The 23933-nt window shown below is 41.2% G+C and overlaps 1 protein-coding gene across 4 annotated transcripts in view; it reads left to right on the plus strand.

The window, feature by feature from the left end:
• The window catches only part of LOC121867245 (serine/threonine-protein kinase greatwall-like), a 219980-nt gene that overhangs the window by 27285 nt on the left and 168762 nt on the right, over positions 1-23933 (plus strand). For 3 of the 4 annotated variants that reach the window (XM_042367099.1, XM_042367097.1, XM_042367098.1), the window contains exon 2: positions 11017-11072. The exons of the other annotated variant lie outside the window; for it this stretch is intronic. In XM_042367099.1, coding sequence (XP_042223033.1) covers positions 11017-11072 — 56 coding nt within the window. The remainder of the gene's footprint in view (positions 1-11016; positions 11073-23933) is intronic. 4 annotated transcript variants of the gene reach the window in all.

Genomic DNA, 23933 nt, shown 5'->3' on the forward strand with positions numbered 1-23933 from the left:
ATATATATATATATGTGTATGTGTGTGTGTGTGTGTGTGTGTGTGTGTGTGTGTGTGTGTGTGTGTGTGTGTGTGTGTGTGTGTGTGTGTGTGTGTGTGTGTGTGTGTGTGTGTGTGTGTGTGTGTGTGTGTGTGTGTGTGTGTGTGTGTGTGTGTGTGTGTGTGTGTGTGTGTGTGTGTGTGTGTGTGTGTGTGTGTGTGTGTGTGTGTGTGTGTGTGTGTGTGTGTGTGTGTGTGTGTGTGTGTGTGTGTGTGTGTGTGTGTGTGTGTGTGTGTGTGTGTGTGTGTGTGTGTGTGTGTGTGTGTGTGTGTGTGTGTGTGTGTGTGTGTGTGTGTGTGTGTGTGTGTGTGTGTGTGTGTGTGTGTGTGTGTGTGTGTGTGTGTGTGTGTGTGTGTGTGTGTGTGTGTGTGTGTGTGTGTGTGTGTGTGTGTGTGTGTGTGTGTGTGTGTGTGTGTGTGTGTGTGTGTGTGTGTGTGTGTGTGTGTGTGTGTGTGTGTGTGTGTGTGTGTGTGTGTGTGTGTGTGTGTGTGTGTGTGTGTGTGTGTGTGTGTGTGTGTGTGTGTGTGTGTGTGTGTGTGTGTGTGTGTGTGTGTGTGTGTGTGTGTGTGTGTGTGTGTGTGTGTGTGTGTGTGTGTGTGTGTGTGTGTGTGTGTGTGTGTGTGTGTGTGTGTGTGTGTGTGTGTGTGTGTGTGTGTGTGTGTGTGTGTGTGTGTGTGTGTGTGTGTGTGTGTGTGTGTGTGTGTGTGTGTGTGTGTGTGTGTGTGTGTGTGTGTGTGTGTGTGTGTGTGTGTGTGTGTGTGTGTGTGTGTGTGTGTGTGTGTGTGTGTGTGTGTGTGTGTGTGTGTGTGTGTGTGTGTGTGTGTGTGTGTGTGTGTGTGTGTGTGTGTGTGTGTGTGTGTGTGTGTGTGTGTGTGTGTGTGTGTGTGTGTGTGTGTGTGTGTGTGTGTGTGTGTGTGTGTGTGTGTGTGTGTGTGTGTGTGTGTGTGTGTGTGTGTGTGTGTGTGTGTGTGTGTGTGTGTGTGTGTGTGTGTGTGTGTGTGTGTGTGTGTGTGTGTGTGTGTGTGTGTGTGTGTGTGTGTGTGTGTGTGTGTGTGTGTGTGTGTGTGTGTGTGTGTGTGTGTGTGTGTGTGTGTGTGTGTGTGTGTGTGTGTGTGTGTGTGTGTGTGTGTGTGTGTGTGTGTGTGTGTGTGTGTGTGTGTGTGTGTGTGTGTGTGTGTGTGTGTGTGTGTGTGTGTGTGTGTGTGTGTGTGTGTGTGTGTGTGTGTGTGTGTGTGTGTGTGTGTGTGTGTGTGTGTGTGTGTGTGTGTGTGTGTGTGTGTGTGTGTGTGTGTGTGTGTGTGTGTGTGTGTGTGTGTGTGTGTGTGTGTGTGTGTGTGTGTGTGTGTGGTTAACCCTCACTTCTGCGGTCCCCATTCCGCGTTTCCACGGAATGTATTTCTGTATATAACACAGGATGATTAGGGAATTTTAAATTATGAGTGAATGAATTTATTATACAGTGACCAATTAACATAGTTTTGATGTGTTTAAGTAGTATTCAGGCGCCTTCAGCCTAGTAATGTTACGACATTCGTATCACTCACTCTAAACCACGAATTCCACCCATACACAGAGAGAGAGGCCAAGCCCTCTGTTTATATCACACACACATAAATATTACATACCGTATATCTCGGCCTATTTTATAATCGCAGTCATGTACTAAATATTCTATGTAAAAAATATAAACTTTAAATGAATTATTTATAGTGTGGTCGACTTCCTACACAAAGACGGGCTATAAATAGCCGTCTTATCACCCGTCCTTCCCTCCCCTCCATCCCTCTGTTCTCAGAGAGAAGGTCTTGGTAAATTACTTTTGTTTGTTTATTTTCATTGTTTGTCTAATTTATCATGTTGTATCAAAGTAATATTACTAAAAGTTTTAGGCAGCTACCAAACAGGGAGATACTACCGCCTGGGAAGATATTGGAAGCATAATGTACAGTATTGTCTAATGGTAGATACTACTTCCATATGGCATCACGAAAATTGTGACCAAGTCTTAGGTTGCTGATCTATCTTTCTGCCTCATTTACACACTTGCAGAGTTTCAATTGTTTCTCTTCCTTTGACAACTTAACATACATACAATATAATTTTTCTCACCTTTGATCTTTTTTCCTTTTTGCATTTATTTATGGTTGGTTATTTAAAATAAGGCCAATTCACTTAAAGTATAGGCATCAAATTTTACTGGCTGCTGTACAGTAGTGTAAACACTAGGGACTCACTTAAGCGTCAGTTATTTAACTGGAACTAATGTCGGTGTGAGTAAAATATTTCCATTTACTTGAAATAGATTTGCCGATTTATTTGTTTATTTATTTATTTATAATATACTGTAATATATTAAATATACTGCAAGTATTTTCTTTAATTTATATACTTGTTTCGTGAAAAAGGGAGGCTACCATTATACCTGGTAGGTGAAGTTGACCAGACATTTATGGTGATCATTAAGGACCAAACTCCGAATCCATGACGTGACTTCTGTTCATCATTCTCATCCTAAATTTACCACTGTCGGTAGTTTCAAGAATTAACTCAGTCATTTACTGAATATTCTTTGTAAAAAAATAAATTTTAAATGAATTATTTATAGGAGATAAGTATTCTGATCAGTAAATATACAGATATGCATTACTGACCACCTCCGAACACAAGGACGGCTAAAAATAGCCACAGGCGGTCACAGTCAAGGTCACTTTCCCTTTCTTGTCACTGGCAAATGGGGGGGGGGTGATGATAGCAGCTGTGTTTATTACCGGGGTATATTGCTTTTACGCTATGTTAGACAGGTTTATAATATATTTTTATTATTTTAATATACCGGTAATCTTCATTTTAATCCAGCTTCCCAAACGTAAGTTTCAGTATAAAATAATTAGTGGTAGGACCTTGTGAGTGGTTTACTGTATACATAAGTATTACATAAATTATTTCTGCAATTCTTCACAAACAAAACACATAACTCAATTGAACATGTGATGTCGAATGTGAACTGTAAACAGTGTGTGTGATGTAAACAGAGCGTGGGTGTTAAATGCTACGTAATTTGATTTTCTCTTTTATTTAAAATTTTACAATTTGCATATACTGTACAGGTATACTGTATACATAAATATTACATAAATTATTTCTGCAATTCTTCACAAACAGAACACATAACTCAATTGAACATGTGATGTCGAACGTGAACTGTAAAACACTGCATAATCCCGCGCCAAGCCATAACAACCGTTCGAGTGGAATCGCGTTAGAGCAAACGCATTCGCGTTTTGCAAATATTGTTCCTCTATTCATCAATCACGTTAGAGTCAATTTGCGTTGTCAAAACACGCGTTATAGCAGAACTCACTGTATGTAATTCGCACACGTTGTCAGATCCCTGAAGTCTGCTATCTTCGAGACATGTGCTTTCGGCGTCTCACTCCCCTCTCTACCATGTGCAGGGGTTCCCTTGGTGCCACCATCCCTGTACTTCTCACCATGTACAAGTCCTTTGTCCGTTCCTGTGTCGACTACGCCGCCCCTGCTCTCGTCAACATTAGTCGGACTGCTGTCAACCGTCTCGAAGTTATCCAGAGGAAAGCTGCTCGTATCATCCTTGGGGCTCCTCAGTGGACACGCTCTACTTCTCTATATACCGAACTTGGTCTTTCCCCCTTACAGGATTGTGTCCAGGAGTTTTACCTAAAAACTGCTGTTTCCATTCTACGGGATCCTCGGGGCAACTATGTCCAAGCCAACTTGACTCCTGCTGTCCGAGGCCGACCTCCATCTAGAAGACAGTGGCGAGGGTCACTCATCCAAGCCCTTCAGGAACACGACCTCCTGCCTGATATTGTTGTCACCCCTGCTGTTGGTTCGTCTCCTTCTCCCTGGCTGGATTTTCAACCTGAAGTGATTGCCCTCGGTGGACCGCTCCCGAAATCCCAGGTGAACCCTGTTATTCTCTGCAAATACCACCTCTCCAGGATCGCCCACTGGTCCCCAGGTAGGGTCGTCCTCTACACTGATGGTTCTGTTGACCCCGCTACAGGTCGGGCCGGGGCTGGTGTCTACATCTCCCGTCCTGATGCCCCTGAGCCTATCAAACTGTCTCTCAGAGTTTCTGACGGGGCATCCTCCACTCAGGCTGAACTAATAGCCCTCCTTGCTGCCCTTCTCGCTGAGGAAGAAGCAGATGGTTTCTGCCCCTTGCTTGTCTGCTGCGATTCCAGGTCTGCTCTCGACGGGATCGCATTTGGATCAGGGGAAAATAAGGACCTCATCCTCCGAATACGAGGGTTAACATCCACACTTCAGGATGCAGGCCATCCTGTGACATTCCTATGGATACCCAGTCATGTCGGTATCTTGGGGAATGAGGCAGCAGATGGCCTTGCCAAGACTGGCTGCAACAAGGCCACACCTGACTACGTTGTTCCTCGAACACTTTTACGACTTAGGACCCAAATTTGCCGCAAACAGAGAGAAGCTCGGGAAGCAGCCATCCCCCTGGACTCCCCGCCTACCTGGTACGATGTCCTTCGTAAACTTCCTGACCTCTCGTATGCCCATGGGAAAGGGTCGCGGAAAGGAGACGTGATTGCTGCCCGTATCATCATTGGGTATGACTTTGCTTGGGAGATTGGTATCCCCGCATCACCTGAGCAACGCTCTTGTGCATTATGCAGAAGACCCGACAGCCGCACCCTTATCCACTACCTCCTAAGATGTCCCCACACACAACGCTTCCGTGACACCTGCTGGACCACCACTCTACGACCCCCTGACGGAGACACAATGATCCTCCCCATACTGGCTAGATATTATGTAAATAACATAGATTATGTGTTAAAGGAATATCCTTCCTTCCTTTGGCTTTAGTAATCCCCTTTATAATATTTATACTGTATATATTTGTGACACTTGCCAGATGCTTCTGGTGTTATTGTACAGGGGTACCTAGTGACAGAACTAGGATCCCGCTTCCTCTATCTTTGAATAAACAATTGAAATTGAAAATTTGAAATTGTTGGCATTGTATTTATGCCATATTGTAATTTGCGTGGACATATTTTTTCATCTATGAGGTTTGAATTGTGCGCTGAACAGTCTGTGTGGGCTGGCAGCATAGTTGAGCAAGCGTTGCCAGTGAGGTACAACACTTGCGGCGTCAGACAGGATGAGCACGCGCCATTCAATAGCATCCAGTAACTATTGTTGGAGTGAGTGATTATTTTTCTCGTGATTGTCCACTTGGTGTTTCATAACTTATGGCCCTTACTATGACTGGTAAACACCCATCTACATCCAAGAGTGCCACCCAGCAGTAAAAGACCATCACTATTGGTGTGAAATTAGACGTAATAAGCTCCATTAACAGAGGAGAACCATTGCTTGGGTGTTTGTCCTAAGCAAGAGTACTGTCCAAACAGTATTCGGTACATGACAATACAGTGGTCCCTCGGTTAACGAGTACAATTCGTTCTAGAAGGTTGCTCGTTAACCGAAAAACTCGTTAACCGAAACCATTGTTTCAATGGATTTTTGGGTAATTGGTTCCAGCTCACCGAAAATTGCCTAAATTCAACAAAAAAGGTAGAAAAGTACATTTACTTTGAGGTGTGTATGTAGAAGGCTCCTGGATGATGATGATGATGATGATGATGATGATGATGGGAATTAGAATGGGGGTGGAGGAGAAGGGAGAAGAGAAGGCATTGGGGTGGAAGAGAAGTCACCCTATGGCGCAATTTCACCCATAAAATTTTAGTTCTCTTGGTGTAATTCAAGATTATTTTCTTTAAGTCAACACTGCACTGCATTATATATTGTCAATATGTAATATAAATTTCAAAATGACCAATAATTTGACTGGAAACACAGAAAAAAAAGCGTTTAATTGAAGAGAGTCTTTAGCAAGATGTTACCTCCACTGAAAAGACACAAAGACTGACGCCTGTATGGTGTGTTGACAGGCTGGATGGCGCGCATAAAACTAGTTTCATTACCTTCAATTATGTTCAATAATTGTTAAAATGACTAACAAATTTTATATTAAACTTTTAAAATTATTGAATAGTATAAACTTCTTGATATTTGCTAAAATGGTAAGGAATTTATGCCCTAGAACCGATTACTGTATTGGCGGACTACTGCTGGTGGACCGCCAAATGCAAGCGAAAACATGTTCAGGTCGGCCCGTAAGAAACTCGTTAATCGAGGGAATGCTCGTTAACCGAAGTTAAGAATCTTATGGAAGGCAACTCGTTAACCGAAATCTCGTTAACCGAGGCGCTTGTTAACCGAGGGACCACTGTACACCCAAAATTAGGGAAAGTGCTAAGTCTGGAATTTCAGTGAGTGTCACAAAGACATTGAGAATATGGAGAGGATGCTGAGTATGTGGATTGATGATCAAAGCTTGTGAAACATGCCTGTCAGCAAGCTCTTGATTCAAGCCAAGGCTCATTCAATTTATACTGATTTAGCCGTATTTTTTCTTTTTCGATGTCCTTATTGCGAGTAATAAACACATACTGTACAGTAATATCTCCGTTAGCTGGAATCCCTCAAACCCGGAACTCCAATAGCCGGAATTGAAATTTTATCAGAAAATTGTTCTCAACCCCAGAAAATTCCGACTTTGGGAACGATTTTACGAGGGGCACATTTTCTGGAAAATTCCAAGAAAATTTTCCCAATACACAGAAAATTCCGGGGATGGGGGAGTTTTTCAGGCGTTGAGAGTGTTGTCTCGTTACCCGGAAATCTCTCATTCCCGGAAGTACTGTATATAGTACACGTACAGTCATCCCTTGGTTATAGCGCACTTGGTTATCGTGATTTTCGTTATCACGCCTCCATCAAAATCTGCACTCCTGCTGTTATAGCACATTTTTAGGCCAAGAATTTAGTAATCACTCAGTTGCCTCCAGGTGTATTGTTACCCCCTTGCTTCACCTACATCTATTGAGGATAAAATCTTTCACCTACAAATTGACAATAACACATTTGCTGTAATCAGACATATCTAAGTTGCCTCAACAATTGCAACCCCAGTTGCAATTTCAAATTCTGTCATTACTAAGGAATGACGAAGTCTCGGGTGCACTCTAAGATTGAGAGAAAACGGAGGGCTCAGGCGTCCGGAAGCGATGAGAAAACGGACTCCTCAGACGGGGGACTCAAATAAAGAAAGCATAGCTACATGTTTTGTGGACTACAATATTGAGAGTACCCTTTTCATCACTTTGTAATAAACTTGTGTGTGTTTCTGATACCTACCATAACATTATCGACTGTATATCTTTAGTGGGTCTAAATGGTCGTAAAATGGGAAAATTGGGGTTGGGTCTTCGGTGCCTGGAACCAATTAGAATGAATCCCATAGGTTCTGTACTTTCGTTATCGCGTTTTTCGTTGTCATGCACTCGGCTCGGTTCCAATTAGACGTGATAACCAAGGGATGACTGTACAGCATAGATGTATGGATGAGTTTTGAGGCTGCTCCCCCTAACCTTAACATTTTATTTTATTTCTCATGGGAAAATTATGTTTCAGTTACGCACTTACAACATAAATCGAGAGGCAGTTGTATTCGGGTGAATATGCAACCCAGTGAAGATTATATAATACAGTATGCCTGGATAATTCGTGGGTTTTGTTTCGCGGTCCTCTATTATTCGCGGGTGACACACTGGATGTACCCAAGAATGTCTTAAGGGTAGTTTTAAAGTTGCTGGCATTTCCGTGGCCAGAACAGGGGAGTCATTCGTTCTAGAGACAGTAATTTCCTTTACCTGTACAGTTGAGTCTGGATTTACGCATTTTGTCATTTAGTGGTGCCTTGCCAGAATTGAAATGCTTGATTTACGCGGCAAATTTGGTCATTTACGCGGGAAGCAGCGCGGGCAGGGTGCTCACAAGGTCACCCAGTCATCAAAACATTACCGAGTTCTTCACCCGTCACCCACCACAGCCGACCCAAGTCAGTGATAGTGATAGTGAGGATATGGACTTATATGGACTTTGAGGGGTTTGACAAAGAGGCCCTGCAAGCCTCTGTGGTGGATAGTGATACAATTGATACAAGTGATACAGGTGAGGGCCAATAATCTGCCCTCTGCCTCGGAACCAACCCCCCATCCCTGTGTGCCCAGCCATCTTTTCTACTAATGTAAGTGTTAAAAAACCTAATATTATTGATATTTCTCTTAATTATTAATTGTGTGTGCATACCATCATAAAATTAAGATGTTATTTTGACTACAAGGTACTTATTGTGTCGGAAAAAGTGGAGTTTTGGGGTCGGCCCCAATCTCTATTTCAATTAATCCCATATGTTCTGTTATTTCATTTACGCGTTTCTCTATTTACGCGGTACTCCGCGAGTTCAATTGACCGCGTAAATGAAGACCCAACTGTATTGTATATGTCTGTAGACACACACACAAAACACATACAAATAAATAATAATGGGAAAATTTTCTCACAAATAATCAGAATTTTTTTTAAAAAGGTTGAGTCTACCCTCAACTACATTGCGTGCTTTGTTATAAATAGAGCACGGAGTAGACTTGAGGGTAGACTCAACATTTTTAATAAATTTTTTCTGATTACAGTGACCCATCCGTTAACGAACTCAATCCGTTCCAGAAGGTCGTTCGTTAACCGAAAAGTTCGTTAACCGAAACCATTGTTTCAATGGGTTTTTGGGTAATTGGTTCCAGCTCACCGAAAATTTCCTAAATTCAACAAAAATGGTAGAAAAGTTCACTTACTTTGAGGTGTGTATGTAGAAGGCTCCTGGATGATGATGATGATGATGATGATGGGATTTAGAATGGGGGTGGAGAAGGAAGAAGAGAAGGCATTGGGGTGGAAGAGAAGTCACCCCATGGTGCCATTTCACCCATAAAATTTTAGCTCTGGTGTAATTCAAGATTATTTTCTTTAAATCAACACTGCACTACATTATATATTGTCAATATGTAAAATATATTTCAAAATGACCAATAATTTGCTTGGAAACACAGAAAAAAAGCGTTTAGTTGAAGAGAGTCTCAAGCAAGATGTTACCTCCAGTGAAAACAGAGAGAGACTAACTCCTGTTTGCTGTGTTAAGAGGCTGGATGCCGCGCATTAAACTAGTCACTTTACCTTCAATTATGTTCAATAATTGTTAAAATGACTAAAAAATTGAATATTAAATGTTTAAAATTATTGAATATTATAAACTTCTTGATATTTACTAAAATAGTAAGGAATTTAAGCCCTAGAACCGATTAATGTATTGGCGGACTGATACTAAAGCTGGTTGCCCGGTCAGTGCAAGCGAAAACATGTTGAGGTCGGTTCGTAAGAACTTCCTTAACCGAATTGAAGATCCTTATGGAAGGCAGTTCGTTAATCGAAATTACGTAAACCGAGGTGTTCGTTAAACGAGGGGTCACTGTATTTGTGAGAGGATTTTCCCATTATTATTTATTTGTATGTGTTTTGTGTGTGTGTCTACACACACACATATACAATAGTACAGGTAAAAGAAATAATTGTCCTAAGAGCAAACACATAAAGATAATATACATTTCTTTGTACACAATTCAAAATGACTGCCCCACCTTCCCCGATCAGCAAATGATATTCGCGGTGATTTTAAGAACCTAATCCCCTCGAATTTGAAGGGCATGCTGTACAGTAGAGTACGGTCATAGAAATTAAAGACTGGGTAAGAGAAAAATTATTATTGTACTGTACTGTACCGGTACTGTACTGTACTGTACTGTATAGATGTACAGATAGGACTTCAAAGTTTATATTGCAGCTTAAGGTAGATTATTTAGGTATCCTTGTTGGTGGGTACAGTACTGTACTGTACAGTAATTTAAAATTTACATTCTAGGTATTAAGTTTCTCCGTAACCTCTACGTTTTAGTTTCATGCATTGATGATAAGGCAAATGCAGAACTTATATATGGCAGCGTTCTATTTCAAGTGTTTTGGCTCCTCCTCATTGGTTTGACCGAACCCCCCAGTGTTTTGACCAACCCCAAAGTTTTGACCAACTCCTCAGTGTTTTGACCAACCTCAAGTGTTTGACCAACCCCAATGTTTTGACCAACTCCTCAGTGTTTGACCATCCCCAATGTTTGACCCTTGTTTGACCAACCTCAGTGTTTTGACCAACCCCCAAGTGTTTGACCAATCCCCAGTGTTTTGACCAACTCAGGTTTTGACCAACCCCAGTGTTTGACCAATCCCCAGTGTTTTGACTAACCCCAGTGTTTTGACCAATCCCCAGTGTTTTGACTAACCTCAGTGTTTTGACCAACCCCCAATGTTTGACAATCCCCAGTGTTTTGACCAACTCCTCAGTGTTTTGACCAAACCCCAATGTTTTGACCAATCCCCAGTGTTTTGACCAACTCCTCAGTGTTTTGACCAACCCCCAATGTTTGACCAATCCCCAGTGTTTTGACCAACTCCTCAGTGTTTTGACCAAACCCCAATGTTTTGACCAATCCCCAGTGTTTTGACCAACTCCTCAGTGTTTTGACCAACCCCCAATGTTTGACCAATCCCCAGTGTTTTGACCAATCCCCAGTGTTTTGACCAACTCCTCAGTGTTTTGACCAAACCCCAATGTTTTGACCAATCCCCAGTGTTTTGACCAACTCCTCAGTGTTTTGACCAAACCCCAATATTTGAAGAATGCCCAGTGTTTTAGCCCAGCCCCACAGTGTTTTAGCCCAGCCCCACAGTGTTTTAGCCCAACCCCACAGTGTTTAAGCCCAACCCCACAGTGTTTAAGTCCAGCCCCACAGTGTTTTAGCCAAATCCCTAGTGTTTTGACTCCCCAGGCTCACATCACATTCTAGATATTACTATTGTGGGTAGACTGTACTGTTTTGTAGTGCACCCATTAATACCAGTGATCCATTTATACTCTGATAATAACTTGCTCACTGTGTCTTGTGTTGTAGATGCCTGACATTGAAGAGTTCCAGTTCTTGAAGCCAATCAGTCGTGGAGCCTTTGGGTAGTTATACTAACTCTGCATTTTAATACTGTATTCTTTAGACTTATTCTTTTGTCAATTCATACATTTTAATATTGTGTTCTTTAGACTTATTCTTTTGTCAATTCATACATTTTATTATTGTGTTCTTTAGACTTATTCTTTTGTCAATTCATACATTTTAATATTGTGTTCTTTAGACATATTCTTTTGTCAATTCATACATTTTAATATTGTGTTCTTTAGACTTAGGGCCGGATTGATAGTCATTACGAAGCACAATGCCAATTGATAGTGTTCGTGCTGGTCTATTAATAGTCATCCCGATAAACGAGGTATCGGAAGGGAACCGTACGCATATCCCTGAAATGTTGGAAACAACATCGGGTGGCTACCCCCACCCGATAGCTGCCTTACGACAAATAATAATCATCATTATATTTTATGAAAGTTCTTCCAGTACTTTATATTACAGATGTCTACGTCGAATTATTTTATTTTTTTTGATAAGAACAATTAAAAGAAGTGTTAATACGGATAAATGAACTTTCACAACACTGTTATGAACTTGAAACATTATTGGAATGTTGACATCACAGCTCCGACTTCGATGACGACTGCTGTCTGTGCTGTGAGCCTCATCTTCAATTAACAATTACTTCTGTTATCATTTAAGTTATGTTTCTTATCTTTATTCATTCATACAATATTTTTGTCGTAGTAGTAATAAAATTTCAACCATCTGAACCGGGAAATTCACTTATGTTTTCCGGAATGAGGCAAGCCAAGTGAGCTCACTCTATCTTGAGTTAACAAGGAAAATATCACAGTTTTTGGCCCAGTAATAAAGTTTTTTTTACTTCACTGTGGTCTTTAATAATGGAGCATAACTCAATATGTAAGGTAATTCACCTGTGAGGTTTTATGAAGACAACAAAAGGAAAGAAATATACATTTATTTTTTTTATAAATGTGTAAAAATTAAGAAAATAAACTATAATTTTTCTATACATAGTTCTGCATTTCCTGAAATTCACAGCTTATATTATAGATATATAAAAATAAATCTTAACTGCCATACTTTGGACAATATTTGTAACTGACATGAAAATATTTCTATCTTGGGCACAAAAAGAAATGGTTCACTCCTTCTCTACAGCTATTTATATCAATGCATAAAATTTAATAAAAGAAACATATCCTCTATACAGTACTTTGCACAGTATAACATATTTTATAAATACCTGTATACACCAAACAAAACTTTATTCTTTATCACAGGAAATAAATTCAATTTTTGAAAATCACAGCCTTTATGTATATTATAAATATTCATCCCCCACAAATAATTACCTGCCATACTTATGACAGCTTTTGTAAACAAAAAACCTTTGTCAAAATAAACACATGTATGTTTATTTCCTTCAAATAAAATTAGTTGAATATGTAAGAAATAGAACGAATAACTTTTACTTTAGATGCCAATTTCTGAAATATTACAACATCATTCATATGTTTTAGCCATGGCATCATATGCAGCTCCTGCTTTCCTTAAAACACTATCTAACAAATCCAAAGAATTATTCAATTTTTCATGTGTCTTTTCAATTGCAGTTTGTTGTAGTTTTTGTGTTAACATCATTTCTTTTTTCAGTTTCATTTCCTCCTCATGCTCCCTATTCAATCTGTACAACTTAGATTTATGTAACTCTTCTTGTCTTTTATTACACATTTCATAGACACTTGTCACCCTCCTAGTTCGCCTTGGTTTGCTCCTTGGCCGAGAACCAGATGCCCTGGACACTGAATAAAGGTGTTGGTTGGAAGCATGAGCAGGAGGGGGTGAGGCAATATCACTCGATAGTGAGTCAGGGGCATTGACTGCCGAGGCAGGAGCTGCCGAGGCAGGAGCAATGTTTGGTGAGGCAGGAGCAATGTTTGGTGAGGCAGGAGCAATGACTGGTGAGGCAGGAACAATGACTTGTGAGACAGGAACAGAGGGTGAAAATAGAGGTCGATAAACAGTAGATGGAACTTCAGTAAATTGTGCAGAAGACACAGATGATGGCCCTGGGGTAGGACCAGGTAAAACAAGTGGATCATAGCTGGCGTTGAATGAAGCAGTAATTTCATCCCAGGCCTTTCTTTTCCTATAATTTATGGTGTTGCTTGTAGACTTATCCTCAATGATTGGCCTTTGCTCAATATGGCGCAAAAGTGCCATACGTTGGGTTTCAGACAGAGCTGCAGAACGTTCTCTTACTACCTCCATGTTTGATAACCCGCGCGCAAACATTGTTGCCAAGTACTCAGATGAAAAAATTATCTATTTTGTTTCGAACAGATAATAAAGTTCAATTTTATAAAAAAATATATTTTACAATATATTATTGTGCCGGTATAAAATAACAACTAAATATCTCTCAAAATCGTCTTTCTAATTATGTGAAATAATACATTTGGCACACGCGCATGGCCAAAAAAATTTTGCCATCCGACACGAGCTGCCGTGTTTACACGCTCATGTAAGGGTCTAGGAATATGGCACTCGGCGTTGGGTGGTTGCATCCCGACACACGATCATCGAGATGATGATCGTGATCGTCATTATCGTCGTAATGACTAGGAATACGGCCCTTATTCTTTTGTCAATTCATACATTTTAATATTGTGTTCTTTAGACTTATTCTTTTGTCAATTCATACATTTTAATACACCTAAACCCCGACTTACGACTATACGGACTTACGTCCAATGGTACTTACGACCTGCTTTGACCGTACGTCCATACGGGACATACGACTGCGACCGCCGTGACCAAAAATTTTTTCAAATGACGCGCGCATTTTCTATACCGAAACGTTTCCGTCCCGGGCGAGAGGGAGGGATGTCTTGGGTCGCCTCGTGGCTGCACTCACTCAGTGGAGCGCTTTGTTTGTGTTTGGCTATCGTATCCTATACTGATCGCGCTGTGAACTTTCGTTATTATTGTATTTAATTGACTTTATAATGACTGGAAAGCGTAAAAGTGAGAGTGCTGGTGGTACTCCAAGGAAAAGGAGACAGGCAATTACTTTTGAGATGAAACTGAAGATAATAACACAGTATGAGAATGGAAAAACAGTAGCAACAATCTCACGCGACCTAGGTTTCTCACACTCGACTATATCCACTATTCTGAAGGACAAGGAACGTATTCGTGAAGTAGTGAAAGGAACAACACCTATAAAGGGAACTATAATAACAAAGAAAAGACAAGGTCCTATCCACGATATGGAAAAATTATTGGTGATATGGATAGAAGACCAGATACAGAAGCGTGTACCCTTAAGTGTTCTAACCATACAGGCTAAAGCAAGAAGCCTGTTCCAAAGCCTGAAGGAGCAGGCAGGAGATGAATGTGATCAAACCTTTACAGGAAGTCAAGGGTGGTTTGATAGATTTAAAAAACGCTACAGTCTACACAGTGTTAAGGTGAGTGGAGAGGCAGCTAGTGCCGATGTTGGTGCTGCCGAAGCTTTTAAGGAGGAGTTAGATGATGTGATTGTGGAAGGGAATTATTTGCCAGAGCAAATATTCAATGTGGATGAGACTGGATTATTGTGGAAACGCATGCCTGACCGGACATACATCCACAAAGAGGCAAAAAAAATGCCCGGATTCAAGGCATTCAAGGACAGAATTACACTTCTGTTGGGGGGGAATGTTGCTGGTTTCAAGCTAAAGCCCTTCATGATCTATCATTCAGAGAACCCCAGGGCTTTTAAACATGTCAGCAAGCACACACTGCCAGTGTTTTATCGCAGTAACAAGAAAGCCTGGATGACCCTAGTACTATTTGAGGATTGGTTCATGACTTGTTTCATTCCACGAGCCAAGGAGTATTGTCTGCAACAAAGGATTCCATTCAAGATTTTACTGATTTTGGATAATGCTCCGGGACACCCACCACACCTGGACGACATGCACCCTGATGTTAAGGTAGTCTACATGCCACCTAACACTACCTCTATCATCCAACCCATGGATCAAGGTGCTATTTCTGCCTTTAAAGCATATTATTTACGCACGACCTTCGCTCAGGCTGTTGCTGCTACTGAAGGTGAGAAAACGCTCAGACAGTTTTGGAAGGAGTACAACATTTTGTCATGTATAAAGAACATTAGTGCAGCATGGGATCAGGTTACAAAACATTGCATGAATGGAATATGGAAGAAAATCCTGAAAAGATATGTGAACAGTTTCAAAGGATTTAATGAAAGTGAAGTTATTTTGGATATTAGTAACAAGATAGTGGACTTAGGTAAACAGCTGGAGTTAGAAATTGATACTGAAGATGTTGGACAGTTGGTTGAAAGTGTAGCAGAAGAGCTCAGTAACGAGGATCTTATTGAACTAGATGCACAGAAAGTTGCAGAGGAAGAAGAGAGACAAAATGTAGAAGAAGAGCCTGCACCCCCCAAAAAGTTTTCAGTGAAACATATGGCAGAGGCATTTGCTACAATTAATAAAGGAATGCAAATGTTTGATGGCATGGATCAAAATTATGAGCGTTATGCCAAAGTTGACAGAATGATCCAAGATTCACTTGCTTGCTACAGAGAAATTTATAATGAAAAGAAAAAGAAAACTGTGCAGTCTAAATTGGACACCTATTTCAAGAAGTCCCCCAGTACTGGCTCCTCACGCCCCACCAGTGCTGCCTCTTCACTCCCTCAAGATGATCCAATACCTTCAACCAGCAAGTTACCACAGTACATAAACCTGTCTGAAGGAAGCGACATTGATGACCCACCCAGCCCTGTCTCCTCTTCTGCTTCTTCCAATTAATATAGTCTCCATGTATCCTGTAAATAGAAAATTATGGGGGCCCTGTGTGCATTCAGCTGACTACATTTAAGGTAAGTGCTCAGTCACACTGTATCCATTCCTCATTATTTATTACTTTTACTGTACTGTATCCATTCCTCATTATTTTTTTACGTTTAGGGTACTGTATTTCATTGTAGATTTTTAAAAAAAATTTGAAAAAAAAAATTTTTTGAATTTTTTTTTTTTTGAAAATTTTTTGAATTTTTTTTTTTTTATCTATATCGGACTTACGACCATATCGGACTTACGACCTGGATTTGGGTCCCTAACCCCGTCGTAAGTCGGGGTCTAGGTGTATTGTGTTCTTTAGACTTATTCTTTTGTCAATTCAGATTTCAGTTTTGTTCTTTAATTTTTATATGTTTAATGGGATAGAACGTGTATTGTACAGTATCCCCAAAAAAGTATCTGCCGTGGCACAGTGGTCCCAAACAGAGAAATCCCGGACAAAATTCTATGGTCATTTAAACACGATTTCAAATCCGTTCAGCTTTGTGTTTATTCATTGTCACAAATATAATGTCAAAATAAGGTATATAAAAGACACACTTTGTTGACAGCATTTAGTTTATTACATAAACGTGATATATGTGCGAATTATCTTACAGCTAGTTTATTAACAATTAGAAATAATGATTTACTTTACTACAATCTTTTGTAATCACATACTTCTTTGCTCTCATTCTGAATCAAGTATGAGAATTATCCAGCAATGATACAATGATATGAGTTATTGAGGATGTCACCTTCATTGGTGAGTTTAAGGTGACTAAAGAGGCCAATACGGGACTGGCAGAATCGTTCACAGATGTTGCTCATGTGGATGGTTCCATTTAGTGTGGGAGGGGCGGCGGCAGCGTCTTTTTGGCGCTTGTCTGCCTCAGTTTGCAGTCGGGCTAATTCAAATGTATTGACATCGTCTCGTTGGTAAGCTACTCCCAAGCATTGTGGTGTGGAGTAATCTTCTCCCAGGTGAGGGGTCGATTTGGCACTTTTTCAGGTTTGTCTTAATGCTATCCTTATACCTTTTCAGTTGCCCGCCATCGTTACGTTTACTATTCGTTAGGTGACTGTAAAGTAGCTGCTTTGGCAGTCTACTGTCATCCATGCGGGTAACATGGCCAGTCCAACGTAGCTGTTCATGGATAATGGTAGCCTCGGTGCTTCTACAGTTGGTGTCAGCGAGAATACTGGTATTTGTTCTTGTTTTCCCAGCGAACTTGGAGGATGGAATGTAGACTACATTGGTGAAAGTTTTCAAGTGCCTTGAGGTGCCTCCTGTATGTCACCCTGTCTCACTGCCATATAGCAGGATGGGGTGGACTACTGCTCAATATACATGCAACTTTGTAGATAATTTTAGCTCATTACAGCTGAAGACGGGTACGGAGTTTGCCAATGGCTTGAGGTGTTGAATCTCTTCATCGATGTCTTTGGTGGTGGACAGGTGGGAGCCGAGATACTGAAAGTGGGTACCCTGCTCCTCCTACTGAACCTATGCACCTTCTTATAATCTCCTCTGTTAGGGTTGCTGGTGTGTTATCCAGGTTGGAAGTGAGTAAGGCGCATGGACCGGACGGAATACTCCCTCGTGTTCTGAGGGAGCGTGCTGAAGTTCTGGTCCCTGTGCTTGCTTGCATCATTTGCCTCTGCCTCAAAACCCAAACTTTTCCTTCTTCTTAGAAGCATGCCTTGGTTCAGCCCATCCTGAAGAAGGGTGACCATTTTAATCCCTCTAACTATCGCCCCATTGCCCTAACTTCATCCCTCTCTAAGATTATCTAAACTATCTTGAACTCCCATTTTCTCCGTCAACTTGAACGCCATTCTCTTTTGTCGGATCACCAGAATGGCTTTCACAAGGCGAGATCTACTGGTGATCTGCTCTCCTATTGCACCCATCTTTGGTCATCCTCTCTTAGGGATTATGGGGAAACTTTCGTCGTGGCCCTCGACATCTCCAAAGCATTTGACAGGCACAAGTCTTTGCTTTCCAAACTTTCCTCTTATGGTGTCTCTCCCCCACTTTGTTTTCTAATTTTAGCTTCCTTGAGAACCGATCCATGGCAGTTGTTGTCGAGGGATCGATGTCTCGCTTTCTCTACCAATAGTGGTGTCCCACAGGGTTCTGTTCTTTCACCTACTCTCTTCTTTCTTTTTATCAATGATTTACTTCACACTACGACTAATTCTATCCATTCTTACTGTGATGATTCTACTCTTCACTCTTCTTCACATTTTCCCCTTCCCCCTAACTCTCAAACCAGATCTGGTTCTGGAGCTGATAGCATTACATCTATCAGTGCGGATCTGTGCAGCATCTCCATGGAGAGGTAGAAACTTGGTTAAATTCAATAGTAATAAAACTCAGTATAGTGATCCCTCGGTTAATGAGCGCCTCGGTTAACGAGATTTCGGTTAACGAATTACCTTCCATAAGATTCTTAACTTCGGTTAACGAGCAATCCCTCGATTAAGGAATTTCTTACAAGCCGACCTGAACATGTTTTCGCTTCCATTTGGCGGCCCACCAGCTGTAGTATTAGTCCGCCAATACGGTAATCGGTTCTAGGGCTTAAATTCCTTACTATTTTAGTAAATATGAAGACGTTTGTACTATTCAATAATTTTAAAAGTTTTGTATTAAATTTTTTAGTCATTTTAACAATTATTGAACATAATTGAAGTTTAGGAAGCTAGTTTTTTGCGCGCCAAACAGCCTGTCAACACACCAAACAGGCGTCAGTCTCTGTGTCTTTTCAGTGGAGGTAACATCTTGCTTCAGACTCTCTTCAACATAAATGCTTTTTTTCTGTGTTTCCAAGCAAATTATTGGTCATTTTGAAATTTATTTTACATATTGACAATATATAATGCAGTACAGTGTTGATTTAAAGAAAATAATCTTGAATTACACCAAGAGAACTAAAATTTTATGGGTGAAATTGCGCCATGGGGTGACTTCTCTTCTCCCTTCTCCTCCACCCCCATTCTAATTCCCATCATCATCATCATCATCATCATCATCATCATCTTCATCTTCATCTTCATCTTCATCTTCATCTTCATCTTCATCTTCATCATCATCATCATCATCATCATCATCATCATCATCATCATCATCATCCAGGAGCCTTCTACATACACACCTTGAAGTAAGTGTACTTTACTACCTTTTTTGTTGACTTTAGGCAATTTTTGGTGAGCTGGAACCAATTACCCCAAAACCCATTGAAACAATGGTTTCGGTTAAAAAAAATTTCGGTTAATGAGCAACCTTCTAGAACGAATTGTGCTCGTTAACCGAGGGACCACTGTATTTACCAATTAGTGTACACTTTCCAAATTAGATGATCTCCCACTAATCACATTTCAGGACGCTATCATTCTGCCAAATTCTAAAATAGATACAGTAAGTTCTCGCTTCACGTTGAGATTCCGTTCCTGAAAATGCAACGTTATACGAAACAACAGAAAGCGGATCAATTTTCCCCATAAGAAATAGATAAAATATGGGAGTTGCCTTCCTCACCCTCCCTTTGCTCCATGAAATACATTACATATACAGAAAATCATTGCCATTTCTATAGAAAATAGTGCATGCATATACAACTTCAGTGGTCCCTCGGTTAACAAACACAATTCGTTCCAGAAGGTCGTTCGTTAACCGAAACCATTGTTTCAATGGGATTTTGGGTAATTGGTTCCAGCTCACCGAAAATTACATACAAACTAAAAATAAATGCAGTAAAGTACACTTACTTTGAGGTGTGTATGTAGAAGGCTCCTGGTTGATGATGATGATGATGGGAATTAGAAGTGGGGGTGGAGGAGAAGGGAGAAGAGAAGGAAGTGGGGTGGAAGAGAAATCACCCCATGCTTGATGCCGTCACTTCACCCATAAAATTTTAAGTTCACTCGGTGTAATTCAAGATTATTTTCTTTAAATCAACACTGCACTGCACTGCACTATATATTGTCAATATGTTAAATAAATCTCAGAATGACCAATAATTGTACTGTAAAAACATAAAAATAGTTTATGTTCAAGAAAGTCCACAAGCAAGATGTTACCTCCACTGACCAGAGATACAAAATGATGCCTTGCTGGGTAAGTCAAGTGGCTGATTGGTGCACCAAAAACTAGTTTCCTGTACTGCAATTATGTTAAATAAGTGTTAAAATGACTAAAAAACATACAGTGGTCCCTCGGTTAACGAACACAATTCGTTCCAGAAGGTCGTTCGTTAACCGAAACCATTGTTTCAATGGGATATTGGGTAAATGGTTCCAGCTCACAGAAAAGTATATACAGTCAACCCTCGCGTTACGCGGTCCCACATTACGCGTTTCCACGTTTACCCGGTACCCTGCCGAAACCGGAATGCTCACATTCCGCGTTGCGTGTATCCATTTACGCGGAGAGCGGCTGGCGAGCTGCGCCATTTTTGGATCCAAACCTCCTGCCATCTCTCCCGCCATCCGCCATGTTGTGTAAGCGGCGCGAGTAGGTTGCGCAGTGTGTCTTTGTTGCGTTATCAGTGACGTCATATGACGTATCGGACTGTAATTGGGCCATGCATCCTTACCTCCCTCCGCTGCTAGCTGTGATTGGTTTAAAGTAATATGACGTGTCCACCCGCGGGAGGGAGGGAGGAAAGACGACGCTTGACCTAGCCGCGGCTGTTTCATCCCTCCAGGCCACACCGTGTAAACGTGCATCCATTGTTCTGTAAAATGGCTTCCGCCGGACCACTGCCCCCAGAGAGAAACCTTTCCTTACCTGGACCCAGCTGCCCTAAGCCAAAGAAGACACGACGTTCCTTAAGCTACGAGGTGAAGTACAAGATCATCCAAGGAACAAGACAGATTGGTTTGGCGCGCCAGCATGGTGTGAACGAATCTACGATCCGGACGATAAAGAAGGATGCAGCCAAGATAAAGGAGCACATGAACATCACAAAGTCTACAGGTGCTTCTATGATCAAGTATTTCCACAACCAGGTGCTTCTCAAGACGGAAAAATTACTTGTGAGCTACAGTACTTGGTGCGTCAGGCGCGACGGAACATGGCGGTGGACACACTCAGTTAAGGAGTACGCACATGAACTGTATGCTGCAGTGTCACGAAAGATGGGAATTACAGAGCCCAAACCCTTTAATGCTTCCTCTGGGTGGTTACAGAGGTTTAAGAAGAGAAACAAGATCACCAATATCAACATTGGTGGTGAAGAAGCTAGTGCTGACCGTGTTGCGGCTAGGGAATTTCCTCCGTTTTTATGTGAGATTATGGAGGAAGGACAGTACACCGACGACCAGGTGTTTAACATGGACGAATCTGGTCTTTTTTGGAAAAACTACCTTCCAAGACGTTTGTTGTGAAGAATGCCAGCAAGTGTCGGGGCTGGAAGTTGCAGAAGGAGCGCATCACCGTCCTGTTTACCACCAATGCCTCCGGTACCTGTAAGCTCAAGTTATCGGTGATCCACACAGCACGCAAGCCGCATGCCTACAAGAGCATGGACATGACCAAGCTAAATGTCCACTGGCTGACCGCACGTAAGGCGTGGATGTTCTCTACACTGTCCCTCTCCTGGTTTGATGACTGTTTTGTTCCCGATGTGAAGAAATTCTGTGAGCAACAGAATGTGCCATTCAAGATTTTGTTGCTGCTGGACAACGCACCAGGACACTGTTAGATCGTCACCCCAACGTAAAAGTGGTCTTCCTTCCTCCCAACACTACGTCTATATTACAGCCCATGGACCAAGAGTTAATCTGTAATGTAAAAGCTGTATTCTCTACTAAAAAATTCAAGCTCCTGAACGACTACACCAACACCAGGGAAGAGTTGCGTAACCTGAGTGACACCAACACCGATAGCAAGAGCGAAGACGCCGAGGATCAACAGTTGGCAGAGCAAGAAGTACTTTTAAAACAATTCTGGAGAATATTCAACATCAAGAAAGCTGTGGACTTCTTGGTGGAGGCATGGGATCAGCTGTCTGTAGCAACTGTTCGTCACGCATGGAGACGTGTTGCAAGGCATTCCGGGCGTTAGGCAGAGTCAATCTGTGACTGGTGAGGTTCAGACTGTTGCAGTAGCAGTGGACCTTGCCAGAGAAGCTGCGCAGAGTGTTACAGCTGCAGGCTTCTCCGAGACCACCAATGACGACATCCTGGAGGTGATAAGGGATCCTGATGTGACTACCGACGACATGGTAGATGATGATGACGTCAGTGAAGAGGCAGGTGGTGCGTTCTTCCCAAGAAGAACACCGCTTATCCCATAGTAATGTTAGGGGTGCCATCGAGTGTATCGAGAAAGCCAAGCTCCTCCTTTCCGACGACCCTGACGCAAACAGGTATGAAATCTTCACTACCCAGCTGTTGCAGACTATGGAGCCCTACATCAAGGTTTATGACAACAACATAAACACCAGCCGTCAGCAAAGCATAACAGAGTTCTTCGCCCGCAACCCACCACAGCCAGCCCAAGCCAGTGATAGTGACAGAGGTAGAGACAGTGATGATGACTTTGAGGGATTTGTCAGGGAGGCCCTGACAAGTGTGGATGACAGTGATGGTGACTCACCTGAGGGCCAGTAGCCTGCCCTCTGCCTCGGAACCAGCCTCCATTCGTACGCCGACCCATCTCTTCTACTAACGTAAGTGTTAACCCCAACCTTGTTTTTTTCTAACCTAACCTCCAGTTTATTGACTGTTCCCTTCTATATTTTGTGTGGGTGAATACCATCATAAAGTTAAGATGTTATTTTTAGTAAAACATACGTATTGTGTCGGGAAAAAGTGGAGCTTGGGGGTCGGCCCGGTCTCTATTTCAATTAATCCCATATGTTATGTTGTTCACTTTACGCGTTTCTCACTTTACGCGGGCCGCCGTGGGTTGAATTAACCGTGTAAAGTGAGGGTTCACTGTTCAAAGTAAAGCCAAAAATCCATAAAGTCAGAAACACTCCTAAAATTCCCCTAAATCGCCCTTAAATCACTATACAGTGGGGTATGCTATAACGAACGGATTCTACTACGAATATTCCTATAACGAACGGTTTTACCTATAAAATTGAGAATGCTATAACGAACGAAACTCCTACAACGAACATTATTTATTTTTATTTTTTTTTCTAATTTATTGTTTTTTATTACAAATATTAATGATATTCTTTATTTCAGGGGTTTAGATGCATCTTTATGCACTTTTTTACAATTTTTACAATTTTATATTATATTTTTCAGTGTTAAGTGGTTGTATTTGGGGGCCTGGAACGGATTAATCCTATAACGAACGAATGCTATAACGAACAAGGTTCTAGAACCAATTAGATTCGTTATAGCATACCCCACTGTATATATCGTACATATACACTAGAACTCTTAAATCACTACTGTAATGTGATACAGGTGATTACTTTTATCTTTTGTGCAAAATATATGACGTTTATATTCAAATTATTCGCTGTCTTGCAAGGATTTCAGCAATGCAAATTATATTCTCCAAACTTTAGTCTGAGATATTATATAAAATAAACACTTTAAAGCCTAAAGAAAACACGAAACTTTTGTCTGGGATGGCAGGGGTAGGGAGGGAGGAAGGGAGCCAGCGAGCGTGGGAAGAGGGGGGGGAGTGGGAGGTGAGGTGACAGATTGTGTCTGGTGAAGTATAATTTGTTTATTTACTTGAGATTTTTGTTTTTAGCTCATAAAATTCATAGAAATTACCCGGCCAGAATATAATTTACATTGCTGGAATTCTTATAAGATAGTGGTTAATTTGAATATAAACAAGCTAAAATTTGCATTAGACATACAAATTTTAGATCTAATTTAAGAATTTTATTAGGGAGAGCAAAAATTTTATCTTTTGTGCAAAATACATGACATTTATATTCAAATTATTCACTGTCTTGCAAGGAATCCAGCAATGCCAATTGTATTCCCCTAACTTTAGTCTGAGGTATTATTTATTATTAAACCTGTAAGCCTAGTACT

Source organism: Homarus americanus, unplaced genomic scaffold (assembly GCF_018991925.1).
Source record: "Homarus americanus isolate GMGI-L3 unplaced genomic scaffold, GMGI_Hamer_2.0 scaffold6317, whole genome shotgun sequence".
In the NCBI taxonomy this organism is placed as follows: domain Eukaryota; kingdom Metazoa; phylum Arthropoda; class Malacostraca; order Decapoda; family Nephropidae; genus Homarus; species Homarus americanus.